Below are 15,515 nucleotides of genomic sequence, written 5' to 3' on the forward strand. Positions count from 1 at the left end.
ATATAAAGCACCTTGAGGCAACTGTTGTTGTGATTTGGTGCTGTATAAATAAAGAGATCTCAGTTTTTTGTTGTTGTTGTTCTTTTTTTTTTTTGTCGCATATACCCCATACACTGTGTGATTACAGGAACACTAACTAGGAGTCTTTATTCACTTACTAGAAACCTTCTGCTCTTAACTCTTAACCACAAACCACATCAAACATTCAGACGAATCAAAAGTCAAAACACAACGTCATTTCAATCACAATCGCAACTCTACTAAAATTGGCATTTTAGTTCAACATTAACAGTTAGATGTATATTTAGATTTTAAAAAATGGTTAAGAGGCACAATTATACACCATCTATACAATATCCACTTAGAAATTAGAAGACTAAATATAATAATCAAAAACACTTTAAAAACTGGTATCAATGAAATAAAAACCGCCTATTTAAATGAGATAACATCTTTTTTTTTTTTACAGTGTAAATATAATGTCTTATATGTTCATGGTTATAATTATAAAACAAAAGTTTTCCATTCTGTGCACGTACGGGATGTTTCTACACCAAAGCTTCATGGTGAGGAGTGGACATCTACAGTAAAAGCATCATCTAAGGGAGTCTGTGACAGTGGAAATCAACATGTGGAGCTTTCCATTTTATTTCTCTCTCTTAGCGTCTTGGGTCACAAGGACACAGGTGAAATCTTATTTTCGTGGTACCCGAAGAAGCTCTCCTGTGAGATGATATCTAGGAAGGAAACATCACTAACTGAAGAGCTGAAATGTGGGGAGATGCTCTGTAGTCCTTGAAGCATTTGCCCCTGTAAGGACAAAAAGGTGAACCTTTAAGGCATTGTAAAGAGATGTCACGCCTTTTTTATGGGCTTATCCAGCAACCAGCAACCAATTAGGTGGCAGCTTTAGAGACGACACTTGAAGGTCCGTGCTCCTCTGAGGAGGACGGGACAATGGGATTACACACACACAGCAGAGAGACTGAGAAAGGAGAAATGGATATTAGCTTGTGTATGTGTGTGTTCATGCATGCTTTCCTGCATGTGTGGGAAGACCAAAGCATACAAGAGTGGGTAGATGGGTGGAGGTGCGTTACTTACAGCACAGAGCTTAGTGTGAGTGTGTGTATGCAGGCAGGTGGGTGGTAGCTTTTCAAAGAGCAGACCATTTAATTGAATTCTGTGCAGCTCCTTGTTATTCTAGTCATGACTGAGAACTGCTCCATGTTGTCCCAGCAGTGTGGGAGGGCCGGCCTTACCTGCAAATATCGGTTGCTCTGCTGTGTGTGTGTGTGTGTGTGTGTAGAGGCAGAGGTTGCGAGGTGATTGTGGTTGCGCTGGTGTTTTTCTAGCGCAACTCTAGTCCCAATGTGGTAACGAGGAGGGGAAGTGGTGAAACTCAGCCCTGAACCTCACCCTGAAAAGAAAGCACGAAACTGCCAGAGCCTTAATACTCTAAATATATGTACGTGTGGAAGGGAGAGAGAGATTTGACATGCGAAGCTTTCATCTCATTGTCCTTAATACAAAGCAACCCAAAAAGAAAGTGAAATCTCAGCTACTAACACGCTTTCAGCTCCCCAATAGAAAAGATATGCTGCCTAATAAAATAAATAGAGCCTCTAAGCAATTACAAGCTTAAACGATGATGCATAAATTTCATTTATAGATAGATTTCACCAGGGCTTATCTCTGAGAAACACTGTAATAGGATTCAGCTCGAAGGCAAGAGGAGCAAAACTGTGTGCGTGTGTGTCGGTAGGGTGGGCAAGGAGGGGTAAAGCTTTTATTTGTGATTAAGGTGATGGGTAAAAGGTGACCAGGCTTCAGGATAACGACTGCACCCTAAACAAGGACACCGAAAACCTCAGTGGATCTCAACATGGTTAATGACTGGTTTCATATTACTGTAGCTGAAGGGTAATTCACCAGGGAGATGTTCGAAGTCTGAGCCAAATACAGAACAATCCAATCAACCATTTGACTGACACACACACACACACACACACACACACACACACACACACACACACACACACACACACACACGTCACCCTGCAATCCTTTGACCAATGCAAAGGGACGAGACACACACACACACACACCTGTATTTTGAGTCAGATGTTTTTGTTTGTTTTAAATAAAATAAAATAATAATAAAACATAACTGCTGAAATTGAACAACCAATTCTATATCCATTTACTTACTCCAGAAGCCCCCCCCCCCGGACTGTAACTGTAAAGCTAAGCACATTTTTTTAATTAGTATTCAAATGTCACAGTATTTCCTGTCTTGACACATTGTGTCAGCATGGATTGCTGATGAAGCTTATGTGTTACTTACAATTTTCTTCTGATAAATAGTCTTTCAAGCAGGTTTTCATCCTGTCTTCCTTCTCTCACCCCAACCGGTTGCAGCAGAAGACCCCGCCCCTCCCTGAGCCTGGTTCTTCCGGAGGTTTCTTCCTGTTAAAAGGGGGTTTTCCTTTCCAGTGTCGCCCAAGTGCTTGCTCATAGGAGCTCATATGATTGTTGGGTTTTTCTCTATATGTATTATTGTAGGGTCTACCTTACAATATAAAGCGCCTTGAGGCGACTTGTTGTGATTTGGTGCAGTATAAATAAAATTGAATTGAAACTGAATTGAATTATATTATGTAATAATGTAATATGACAACCTTTTGGTATGCATAACAGCAATATAATTATGTTATAAAAATGTGCTTACATTATCATACAGCTATTATGGTAAATCAGTGGGCGGGACATGTGCTTTCCTATGTTCATGATAAACCCTGTCCTGCTAGGACATACAGACAGCAGTGCAACAGTTTCTCATAAATGTGGACGAGCGGAGAACACTTACAGTTTCTTTTTATAAAACAGAACTAGGAACCACAAGTGCAGCTGAAAAAGAAAACTTTGTGGAAGTACCGGGGGAATTACCAGGATTTCTGCATTGCTTTCCCATAAAAATGTGGCCTCAGCTAGTCACAAATAAGCTGATGTGTTATTTCTAACCTATCAAGTAATGAAACAGAGTGGACTTTGGGAAAAGTAAGGAAACAATAGACTATACTTGAAACCTGTGGTTTAGGTTATGAGGCTATGAGATTGGTGGTAAGAGGTGCCTTGATCACATCTGTCCCAGGAGTTTAGAAGCAGCATTGTAGGACTCGAGGCTGGTAACAGCTTTTCTGAGGGTGCAGCTGTTTAACAGTTCACAAAAACATGGCTTATCTACAAGTGGAGGACAGTTTGGGGTCCTAGTCAGTGTTCCTGTAATCACAGTGTATGGGGTATATGCAACAACAACGACAAAAAAGAACAAAACCAAAAAAAACTGAGCTCTCTGTCCCCCTGTCCCTCTCTGTTAGCACCCCCCCCCCCCCCCAAAAAAGGAAAAATCTAGGCCATTCATACTTTGGCTGGCCTCGCCAAAACTTTAGCTTAAACAGAACCCACAAAAAACCCTGCAGGAATCACTACAGTGGGCTAAAACATGTTTGTGTATGGCTGTGTTGGCAGTGTTGATAGAAGGACATGGAAAAAATGAAAGCATGTGGCCTGCTGCAACCCTCAGTTGAACTAGCAAAAAACAATATATGGATGAATATATATTATAGCTAATGTTAGTTTAATGCTAGCTTAAATCAGCCTTTGTTTTGTTAATTTAACAGCAGCTGGACGTCTGTGACGTTAATATCAGGATCTCTCGAAATGGTCACTCGTGTCTGTGAACAAGTGATTAAGGCTGTTAAATTGCTCTCTGGGAAGAGTTTTGTTTAGTCATTTTGGAAATGACTGCTCTGTTATTAAAGTTTGAAGGCTTGCAGAAGCCTGTGATGTTTCTCTTGTGGCCTGTGCTCGACAGCCGGGATTGACTGTTTGATTTGAGCTTCTGTTCATGACTGAAGTGTGACTGTTTCCTTCTACCTTCATGGTTTAGGAGTTAAACAGATCAATACTTCAAGAAGTCCTGTTGCACATAAAGTTTCATGTTTGTCCCGGGATATGATTGCTACCTTGTTAGCGCAGTATAGCTAACGTAGCTTTGCTAAATAAGTAAAAAAAAGAAGTAATGTCATAATTGTTTGTTTGGTATGTTTATGAGCCTGTAAAGGCCATGGTTATATAATGTAGTTTGATGCGCAGGTTTCAGTTATGTATGAGCTTCTGCTGACCGCTGTTTTAAACTAGAGCTCTGAAACAGCAATTTGTCAAATGAAGTGGCATATTAGCCTGCTCTCTTACACACACACACACACACACACACACACACACACACACACACACACACACACACTTTTGTATACATTCTGCTATTTAGTGGTTGAGTAAATGAACATGATATTTAAGTGACTGCTATTTCCTGAGCGCCGGTTTTTCTTTCCTCTGCCTCCTCCTCCCGGCTTTTCTCTAAATTTCCCCGGGGAGCTTCGGCCCCCTGGGTTTGGCTCAGTGTCAGAGTCCCGGCAGCCATGATACTTCATCAGGCTTTTGCACCATTATTGGCAAGAGCACTCCATATCCTCTTAGCAGTTATAGCTTTTCAATTTTCCTTTGAAATGCTGAGCCCAGCAGAACATATGGCAATATCTTGGCTTTAAGTCCCGGATTGGCCTGAAAGCCTGTAAAACGGCCCCACATATTGAACATGGAGCCACAGGCTACGCACTGGTTAACCTTTGTGGAATTTCAGAATGGAGTCTGAGTATTGCTGTGATCACTGTTAAAGACATTTATTACAGGTACAATTACAAGATGCTGTTGGATGTTTTGACACCTTAATGTTAGGGTGTGAGCTGTAAAGCACTGTTCCACCACCAAACCCCCTCCTCTATAAATGTCTCTGAAGACCTATTTAACACGACTGCAGAGCAAAACCCCTGACAGATTATTCTGTATCTCTCCGCCACAGTCCCCCTCCACCACATTCACAAACACTCCCGTAAATTCAGATCGCAGATGTATAGTACAATCGCTTGGACTCCTTCTGCTCCGAAGAGACAAAAGACAAAGGAGGAAGTTTGAATCCCATCCCACCCACGATTTCCTTCCTTTAAAACAAAGACTCTGGCTCAGGAGCATCTTCTTAAGACTTAAGGATGTTCCTAAAATGCCCCCCAAAATCATCCTTAGGGATCCAAAGCGAGACTGTGCTTCTGGGAAGGCAGAAAGAATACACTATGCAAGAATAACTATCAAATATGTTCACCAGCTATTGTATCATTTACAGCGCCCGCACTGACTATGGATTTTCAGTCCATTCCATTACTAATTCATGTTAGTGGAGGGGGTGGGTTTGGGGAGGCCGGAGGAGGGTCGAACCTCCTGGAAACCTAATCTGGATCAATAGGGTTGACCTTGGGCTGGTCTATAACCAGACGGGCTTGAATGATTCTGCCCAATCACTAACATGTGATCCCTCTATTAAATTTTATTTTTATGATGGAGTAAGGTTTAAATCTGCTCTTCTGATTAATTTGTTACGCCTCCATGATCTCACAACTATGTAACCACTTCAGATAACATGGTTTATAAATAAACTACCACTTGTGACCAATGTTCCCTCCAATTTTTCATGTGTCTGAGCGAACACAAACTCACACCCACTGTGAGCAACAGCAGACGTGTGCACTGTGGTCACGCTGGCATCGAATCCATCCAAGTTACTTGGTTTATTAAAATAATCAAATTACAGCATTTACATTTATGTTAGACTACTTTTAATTAAGTGCTTTAGCCCACTTACAATTTAAAAAAAATAAAAAATCTTGTTCATGATCTGTGTAGCATGTTAACACTATTGGAAGTAAAAAATAACTAATTCCAATTTTGAAAACACAACTTTCTTTTTTTAAATAAAGCTCTGACTTGTATTATGAGTCTGTGGTCTGGGAGAGAGTCCTGTAACTCTGTCTGCAAAATACAGTATATAATGACCAGTGTTGGGCAATTAATTATATAGTTACATCTTCAAAGTAACTGAGTTAAACAAAGTTTTTGCAGCTGTTTACCTAAAAATGCAGCCAAGGCGTCTTTTTAAATAAACATTTCAAACTATTTACAGAACAATCAGGTGTTTCTGCATCAAATTTGATGCCACACAAATTATTTGTGCCACTGCAAAACATAATTTCTGTCCACTATGAGATAAAGGAGAACATCACAAGTCTGATACCTGCAGGCCTGACAGCAGGAGATGTAACACTCAGCAGTCGCCTCATTGTTCTGACACACACAACAAAACTATTGACTACACTACACACTAACTACACAAGATTTGCGCTAAACGTCTCAAATCTCTCACATCTCGAAACACCGCCGTCACTCCTAAAACTTCCCCCCTTCATAAACATCTAAATGCCATGTTGCCATATAATTTTTGATTGGTCGACATGTTAAATTTTTCGACCAATAGGAAAAGGTGTGGGGTTTTTTGGTTTTGCTCACAGGTGGAGAGTGCTTTCCAGCGTTTTCCAAACATTGCATATATTTTTATCATAACTCTGGTTTTACGTGGCCGATCAACACAATTTAAAAACTGGTATAAAGTCCACACTTTTTCCGTCAATTGTTTGTCTGTCCTGCTCACATCTCCAATGGTTGTACACGTTGTCATTAACGTGGCTTCACTCCACATCAGCCACGCCGCTTTGCTAGCTAAAACACTGGTGTCGGCACATAAGGACGCTGTCATAGCCTGTCAACAACGTTGATTAGCTGCGTATACCATTGGGCTATGGGATAAGGTGGCATCGTTCTAATCCCATATGGGAGCAGCCAGTCACTTACTAACATTGCAAAACAGAATTGTTAAAGTTTTAATTTTAATTTCAATTCAGGTTAGATCTTTTTTGTGTGCAGAGACCCAATTACGCACGCGCGGGGCTTAGAGGGAACATTGCTTGTGACTTAGTATTTCTTTTGTTGATAAGCCTGTGACCCGAGGCGCTGAGTAAAGTCTGGAAAATAGGACTATTTACTGCCTTCAAGGGGCATAGGAGACAACTCCCATGCATAAACTGTAGTTAAAAGATGGTTTAAGCTTCAAAGTCTGAAAAATGAATGGAAGGACCTTAAACCTGTATTCTTTTTAATGGCCTGCAGGGGGGGGGCAAGCTAAGTCTATTATATTCCGGTGCCTCTATGGGAAAGGAAAAAGAAACTAAACATAGTATCTGGGTAATTCCACTAAGATTCTGATAGTGGAAGAAAAAAAAAAGAAAAGTGAAAAAAACTATTTAAGATACCCATGGAAGACAATTAGCTTATCTACTAGCGTCTGTTGACCCAGGCTTATATAATGGACCACGTACCCAGGGAGTCAAATACAGTCTAAGAGATGGTTGGTTTTTTTTAAATTGTATCCAAGAGAATTGTATTTTTTATATAAGATGCACACATGTATAATAATAAAATGATATCACTTGTAGAATACAGTTTTCAATGATTCCTGATTCCTCTACACTGATGAGGTTAGTAGTCAGCTAACTAGTAGAAAAAAAATCAATAAAATGGATGGATGCCCTGTCGTTCTGAAAATTGTCATATTTATTCAACCAATTCAGGATAAATTGCAGTCAATACTTCTGTTTTAACATTATTATTGTCAACAAGAGGACAAAAAGGTTTTCTCTTCTGTGGGCAAATCCTAAAAGTGTTTTCCTGAGAGAAAATCTCCCTGAGCTCTACTTTTGTTTCAACTTTCATTTGGAAGCAGGACTGTGGTGCTGGCATGAGGCACTGAGAGGATTAAAAAGAGGAGGAGATTATCAAGGAGAGAGGAAGAAGAGGACAACAGGTGTGTGTGTGTGTGTGTGTGTGAAAACTTACAGTATAGTATTATCATTACATGAAAAAGCTCTGGCTGCCTCATTTTCAATATAAGGTACTTTAGAGCTTTTAATGAAATTGTATTGTGATGTTTACTTTCATCTTGCTCTCCATTTCAAACTATTCCATCTACATGTATGTACATGTTCCTGTGTGACGAAAAGAATAAAAAGCCTCATCAGCAAAACAAGTTGGCTCCACCAAACAGCTGTGCCCATGTGTCTGTAACTTGATGATCCGTGAATGCTACTGACGCTGACTGAAATGCAGTCAAGTCTCCACTAAAAGGTTTTGTTTTTCAGTTCTATCACATCAAATATTTCATGAAGTGTCTTCCTGTTTTCCGCTGAAGCTAAAAAGTGTTTCCTAAAATGTGAAACTGTTGCTTCATTTTGTTCTGCTTTTTTGGTCATTTGAGGTTTTTCCTCAGAACTTTATGAATCCACCCATCTTCTGTGGCTTATCATGGTCCGGGTCATGGGCAGTGTTGGGTGAAACTTCTTTAGTAACATTACACATTACTGCATCACTGAAAAATGTAATGTGATTACAGTAATTCGTAATCACGTTACATTAGCCACAAGCATCTGCACAGACAGGGGGGGCTGTAGCTCAGGAGGCTGGACATCTACTAATTGGAAGGTTGGTGGTTCAATCCCTGGCTGCTCCGGCCTTAATGCCAAACACCCTTGGGCAAGACGCAAACCCCCAAGTTGCTCTCCAGTGAATCCATCTTGTGTGAATAGAAAGCACTTATGTGTGTATATATGAGTGAATGAGGCAAGTTGTATAAAGCACTCTCATTTACTGCACGCCAACCCAAAAACTCAAAATCTTACCAAGTATATTTGTCTAATTTCTAGTCAAAATATCTCATCACTCTTAAAATGTGACAATCAGCTACAGAGTAACATTTCAGTGAGATATAGAAAGCTGTGTTTAGACAGAATTCTGGAGAATTTTCACTTGTTCCTGTGACAAAGTGGCTGGGATTTCATTCATTTACCATTTGTCACTTACATATGTTGTTAATTTGTCTTGTGTTATCTTATAATGAATCATACTGCTTTAATGTAGACACTGCAGATGTAATCTTGGCTCTACATACCATCCCGGTCTGTTTGTGGTAGCATTGGTTACATTCATTACACCTGTGCAAATGTTCTTAAAGCTAAATGTCAGTTAATCATTAGTTGATTTGAATCTTTCATTTGTTCATGTAGTTTGGTTACACTTACCATTCTGTGTTCCTTTGCGCAGGTCCAGTATATAAAACAGGTGTATGAGAGGGGCCGCCCGAGTACTTCCTGGTTATATAGGGTGTGATGTCAATGATCGAGTTAATTGGGTGTAACCAAATGAAGGGGTTTTTCTTTTGTGTAAAATTATTTATTTACTTTAAAATAACCTCATGAGTCGGATTGTGGGAAGAGACTGACTTTTCAAACTGTCAGTTGGGTAAATGAGTTTAAGTGGAAGAATGATTTTATTCCTGTTTCTTTGTCTAGACTGTGTTATTTGGTCTAACCTGTTTTCTCAATGGTAGGGATTAATAAGGGTTCAGCTGTGGGTGGAATTCTGTGTAAAGCAGGTGGGATTTTGACTTTTTGAGTGAAAAATTGTTGAATGGTGATGCCAGAAAACAAAGGACACTTAAAAGAAACTTGAACAGTCTGCTGATGCTTTCTTCCTGTCACTTTCCTTGCTGCTTATGTTATGCTACCCCACAGTTCCAATGGCAGATTTCATTCCACTTATTTCAAGCAAAAATATCTCGTATTAAGTGGGAAAAAGTCTAAAAACAAGTTTGATGAGATATTTTGACTAGAAATTAGACAAATATACTTGGTAGGATTTTGAGTTTTTGCAGTGTAGCCAAGAGCCGAGAATGATGTTAAAGCCCGACTGCATGCTGCCCAGCAGCATGCAGCAACATCAATCCCAAATACAAAATGTGACCATGAACTGCATTTCTCCATGTTTTACACCACAGCCAGATTTAATTCGGTGTTTTCTAAAATGAACATTTCAAAATTATTTTCAAAATTCTGATTAAGAAAGCAAAAGCTTAGAAAGACATGAAAGCAGAAGTGCATGAAAGAGCGTTTTGTAATTTCCAAACTCTTAATGAAAAATCTCATGACAAACCGAACAGCTTGTAATTGATGTATTTTATTGTGAGATGGGGAGTCATAAAAAATGAACAAAAAAGACAAAACAAAAACAATCACTATAAAAAAAGATGAGGGTGTTAAAGAGGGGGGGCATATAAAACTGGGTGCGGTCATGACACTGACATATAAAGTAACAAATTGGCACAAATAAAAACAAATAAGAACGTACGTCAAATATTATTTTGGCTTGGCAAAAAGGACAATTTGTGGGATTAAGGATCATCCTTCAATACAACAGAACACACTCATGCTATTAGACATACAATTAGTTTTCAAAAGTTCAGTAGCTTCATATTAGAAAGGGGAAAGAAAACTAAACTAACATGAGAATGGATGCAGAGGTCACAGGTTCCAATTTTCAGGCTTGCAGGGTGCGAGTTTCTTTTTTTCCCTAAGAAAAACATCACTTCATTTGTTCCAAAAACATACTTCAGTATGCCAGAGTCTGATTTTTCCAGGCTTGTAGTTATTTGCCATTGATTCTTTTTTTGTCCCATACTAAAATATATTATCGTATTAATACAAACTACAGTATTGTACACTACATAGTGTAATAAATAACCATAAAGAAATATAAAAAATAAGACACATAAATATAAAAGTTCTCTATGACTAAAGAGACATACCCAACTCGCTGGGGGTGGGGATAATACTGCCATTGCTGAAAACATACAGTACGCACACGGACACGGAACATAAAACAACGTAAGAGCAAAAAAATGAAAACAAATAAAAAAAATGAAATAAAAAATAATACTGACAGGTAAAACGATGTTGGATTAAACTCCTAGGATTCATATTTGCCTACATTTTGTTACCTGAAGAGACATCTGAGCATTTCATGGTGTGTTTAAACAAGTGCACTGAATAAGCTTCAGAAAGGCAGGACACAGTCAAAAATAAGAAAGTGTATTTCATCATCACCCATTTGAAAAACAAAATGTGCATTGCAATTTTTTTTCCGTTCGTTTCTCAGATTAGGTGAAAGCAAATTCTTTAAAATCTATAACACAGGAACACATTTTACGCTAAACTATACTCTCTCTGGTGCGGCCACCAGCCAAAGTTAACAGTATCCCGGCTTATCGGTTGATCTTGGACCCGGCAATACCTGATCATAGCTCCAACAGCAATATTCAGTGGCACTTTTGATATGCATGCTTCTCTTGTTCAGTTTGATCATTTTAATGTTATTTTTTTGCATAAGGCTCTGAGTTGGGGGGGGGGGGGGCGGGGTTATAGGAAGGATGAGACAGTTTTCTACATCCGCTTTCTGCTCGCTCTGAACTTTAAATAATTTGTTTGACATTTTGAGCTTTATACTGTCTTGCTAGTAACTAAAATTAGCTTAGCTTAGCAATAAGCTAAGCTAATGGAAACAAAGGGAAATAGGTAGCCTGGCTCCGTCTAAAGGAGAGGGCGACGGATATTTGAGTGCTGCTTTATCAGCTTAAATGTAGAAGATATTGGGATACTTTTGATTTGTTTTTAAGAATTGCAGAAATTGAGGCCTTTTATATTTGGTGTCATTACATAGCTGTTAGCTGTTGCAGCACATGTAGCAGAGCAGCATTACAGATGAACAGGCTATCTCATAGATATTTAGTGAAAAACTTTCTTGAAAAGTTTAACATAAACAATTTCCCTTTTCAATATAACTCCAACATACTACATATACTTTGTATCTTTATATAGAACAACAGCCTTTTCTATAGGTGAACCTGGAAGTTAGCATTCCTTCAATAAAAAGCCAGTAAGATTTTTCCACTGGCTTTTGGATTATCGTGGAAAATCTCTGTGGAAACCTGAAAGATACGTAACATGATTTGTTAAGCAAAATCATCTCCACAAATTGTTCTAAAGTTAGGCTTTGCCATGACTTTGGCATCACCAATACTAAGCTGCTGAGTATTTCCCAGAAACTTCTGTAGCCTCATTTAGTCTCTCGTTAGCAAACGTCTGCTCTGGGACATGTAATAGCGTTTTCTAACATAGTTTACGATTGCACAATAAAATGTGACCATGCCTTATGTTAATCTTATAGAAGCTACGAAAGGTTATATAACTAAAGAAAAAACCCTGATCTTAAGACAGCAGAACCAGGAGAGGGAAATGCCAATTGAACTGCATTTAGGCCACAGTGAAGCATTTGCACAGGGGTAAACATGACTGTGTGCAGTTTTAGGGGTTTAAATTAATGATCTATAATGTGCTAGTAATTGTTCAGACGCTGCCAGGCTACCAATATGGCTAAGTGGTTTTGAGCTTTACACCAAATTGGTATCAAGAAAGAAAATATTTGCCCAACATGTCAAACAATTTTTGTTAAATGCTGATTTTAAAAAAAGAAGAAGAAAACAAAGTCTCGAAGGAACTAAATGCTGATGATATTTTCTTCATAAGGCTCATGATCCAATCAAAACTATAAAAAAAGAAAGAATTGTAACGCTAGCATCTGCTAGCATGATGGCATTGTATATCTAATGCGGTAATACTGAAGGGTAGACAACACAACTCAACTGCTCCATCAAAAGGTAAACCAAGCCACTTGTAGTGCACAGGATTTTTTCTTATTTTCCTTCCAACCTAACAAAATACTGACTTTTTTTTGTTCATTGGCAATAAAAAGATATAGAAATATCTCCCGAACTGTACAGGTTTTAAAGGTTAAAATATGAGTGATAAAATTAGTAACACTGATAAAAAGAAATGACCCAAGGTGTTTTAGTAATAAAACATTATCTAAAACGTGTCGGCTCTAGCTTCCAAAGTCTGTATAATGCATGTCCTTCATTTGTTAAAATTCACGTTCGTCTTCGTCTTTTTCTTTACAAATGGATTTTTCTAACAGCGAGAAACTGTTCTCCTGTGGAAAAGTCACTAGTATTTTTTCAGGCACACCTGGATTTCTACACAGTAGTGAACTGTCAGAGTGACCAGACATCATCTCGTGCGTTCTTCCTCTGCACACAGCGAGGAGGAGTCTGATTGTGTCTAGTAGAGGAGTCTGGTTCCTCGTTTAGTCTCCTTTCTCCCGTGGCGTCTGCTTCTCATCTTCACAAACCTCGTTCCTGTTTGTTTCGCTTTGACTCTCCTCTGCGACCTCTCCTCCTTCTCTTTCGCTCAGGCCACCTTCAGTTTCAGCTTCAGGGGAGCTTCCTTCAGTTTCCATCGCCTTCTCCTCCTCCACGTTGGTTTCTTCCTGAACGCTCCCGAGCCCATCCTCCTGTCCGGTGTCAGCCTCCTCTTCTCCTGTCTCGCTTTTTTCCTCCTCTCCTCCCTCTTCCACCGCTACTCTCTTCATTTCCTCCTCATTCCGCTCCTCTGGCTCGTCCTCCTCTTCCCCTCCTTCGTCCCCTATCTGCACCACCTGGATATCATCCATGTCCACCACGCCTTCCTCCTCCTCCTCCTCCTCGCTCTCCTCATCCTCTCTGGTGCTGCTCCCTCGCTCATCTGAGTCCAGCTGGGACGGGGCCAGGAGCTGTCTCTGTGCCCCGCTCAGGACCTCCATGTCGATCTGGGTCTCGCCGTCCTCCTCCGGGCTCTCCCGCCCTCCCGCTTGGCTCTGCGTCTCCTTCTTGCAGTAGGAGTAGCGGTGGTTCATGTGCTGGGAGTAGGAGCCCGAGTGGGAGAAACGCTTGCCACACTTGTCGCACTGGTACGGCTTCTCCCCCGAGTGGAGCCGCATATGTTCGATCAAGTGGTGTTTGTGTTTGAAGGCCTTGCTGCAGATGCCGCACTCGTGAGGTCGCTTCCCTGCAGAGAATAACAAAGCAAATAGATGTCAACACATCAAACATATTTATGCAAAGAGAAAATATTAACAATAAACATTCAGGGAGCAAATCCCCCATCATGCTGTCTGAAAGGTGCCAGTGCCGGAAAGCTGAAATCAGTATCTATCATCAGTGTATCCAAGGAGAACATTTCCAAACAATACAACAAAATCACAACGATTGTGCTTCAAAACTTTCAAGAAAACTTTATCCAGGCAGGGAGCAGCTAGTTTCACCTAGCATGAGATCATTTGGAGCCGAAAACTGTGGTCCCGAGCCAGGTATCAGAGTAATAAAGAAAAAAAACATCGAAAATGCCTCTGAGAGTGTTGACCTGAGCTTGGCCACAGAATCATCATCATGGAGCAATCCAAATCACTACCAGAGCTCGCCTCTTGCTTCACATGAGAAGCTGGCAGCGCAGAGGTGGGGAGTTGGCGGAAAGAAATTCTCAGACCTCTTCTGTGCATGTTGAGTAATACCTGCTGGAATGGAGGTGTCCACCCTTCTTTATGCTGTAGCTCAAAATCCCCCTTTTGCTCGCACTCTGACTCATCTTTCCCAGGACCCAACAGAGTGAGCGATGGTGAGACAAGTTCCGGTTCTGTTTGTGTGTTTGTGTGAAGGCCCTGGGAAACACGAATGTTTACCTGTGTGTTCGTATTTGTGCCTCAGGAGCGAGCTGCTCTTTTGGAAGATCTTGTCGCACAGGTCGCAGGCGTACATGCCGCTATCCGTCTTCTTCATCTTCTTCCTCGGAGGGCCCGAGTCTGAGTCGTTCTGCTCCTCGACTGTGGAAACACCCTCTGAACCCGTGTCTTGCCTGTCCTCCTGGGGAATATGAGAAATTAGACACACTTGTAGGAATGCATAGTTATGCTCAATCTGTTTGACAGCAAAAGACAATTGATGACTCAGAATACCAGTAAACTATGTGTCCTTTGTGGGATGTGGTACTGAATCATCCCCTGATCATAGGTTTTTACCAATCTTTTCCTAGAAACTCTGAACCTAGCAACCTATCCACTGCTGTAGTCAAACAGGCTGCTTGGCATGGCTAAGGAGCAAATATATATGCATAGGGCTCCTTTTTACAAGACAGGTCTATGCCAATCCACTTAACACAAAAGTATAATACAACAGCGATAAATCAATGCGGCAGGCAGAGGTGCGGCGCTTAAACAGATTCCAACAGATCAATAGAAGCTTTGCAGTAAAGTGCAGCCTCATGTCCTCTGGGTGACAGCCCAGGAAGATCACTCACACACCCAGGCATCTACATCCATCATTAGAGGCCCATTAGATGTCTGCACAATGAAGAACTATTAAGGGCTATCATTTTTACAAAGAGCCCAATTTTGACATTTCTATATATGACTTATTGATTTGATTTTGGATGGTTTCAGACTATCTATCAGGTGATGGTGGTTCTGAACAACAAGCCCGTACATGGATTGAATGTTTTGACTGATTGCTCCGAAAAAGATAAAAGCCAACTTGATTCCGATGCACTTGATTCTCAAAGTTGTTCATGGATTAAACCCTCAATCCTTTATATAACTCACATAATTGAAGGCAAACATATTTTCTGATAACTCAGGAAACTAATTAAGCTCTTTTGTAAGCATTAGAATTAAAGTGTTAATTATGAAAAATATGCTTAAAGGGAGCTATTCTGCTGAATAAAGGAGTGGCACCGGGATTAATCTGAACTGTAAAT

General features: G+C 40.2%; 1 protein-coding gene across 2 annotated transcripts in view; it reads right to left on the minus strand.

Moving 5' to 3' along the window:
- Nucleotides 1-9,994: 9,994 nt before the first annotated feature.
- The window catches only part of zeb1b (zinc finger E-box binding homeobox 1b), a 48,816-nt gene continuing 43,295 nt past the window's right edge, over nt 9,995-15,515 (minus strand). The window contains exons 7-8 of one of the 2 annotated variants that reach the window (XM_026179107.1): nt 14,446-14,623; nt 9,995-13,775 (exon numbers count right to left, since the gene is read on the minus strand). In XM_026179107.1, the coding sequence (XP_026034892.1) occupies nt 13,036-13,775; nt 14,446-14,623 (918 nt within the window). In that variant the 3' untranslated portion in view covers nt 9,995-13,035. Of the gene's footprint in view, nt 13,776-14,445; nt 14,627-15,515 lie in introns of both variants that reach the window. The other variant, XM_026179106.1, reaches the window with a different exon arrangement.

This window comes from Astatotilapia calliptera, chromosome 9 (assembly GCF_900246225.1).
Source record: "Astatotilapia calliptera chromosome 9, fAstCal1.2, whole genome shotgun sequence".
Lineage (NCBI taxonomy): Eukaryota > Metazoa > Chordata > Actinopteri > Cichliformes > Cichlidae > Astatotilapia > Astatotilapia calliptera.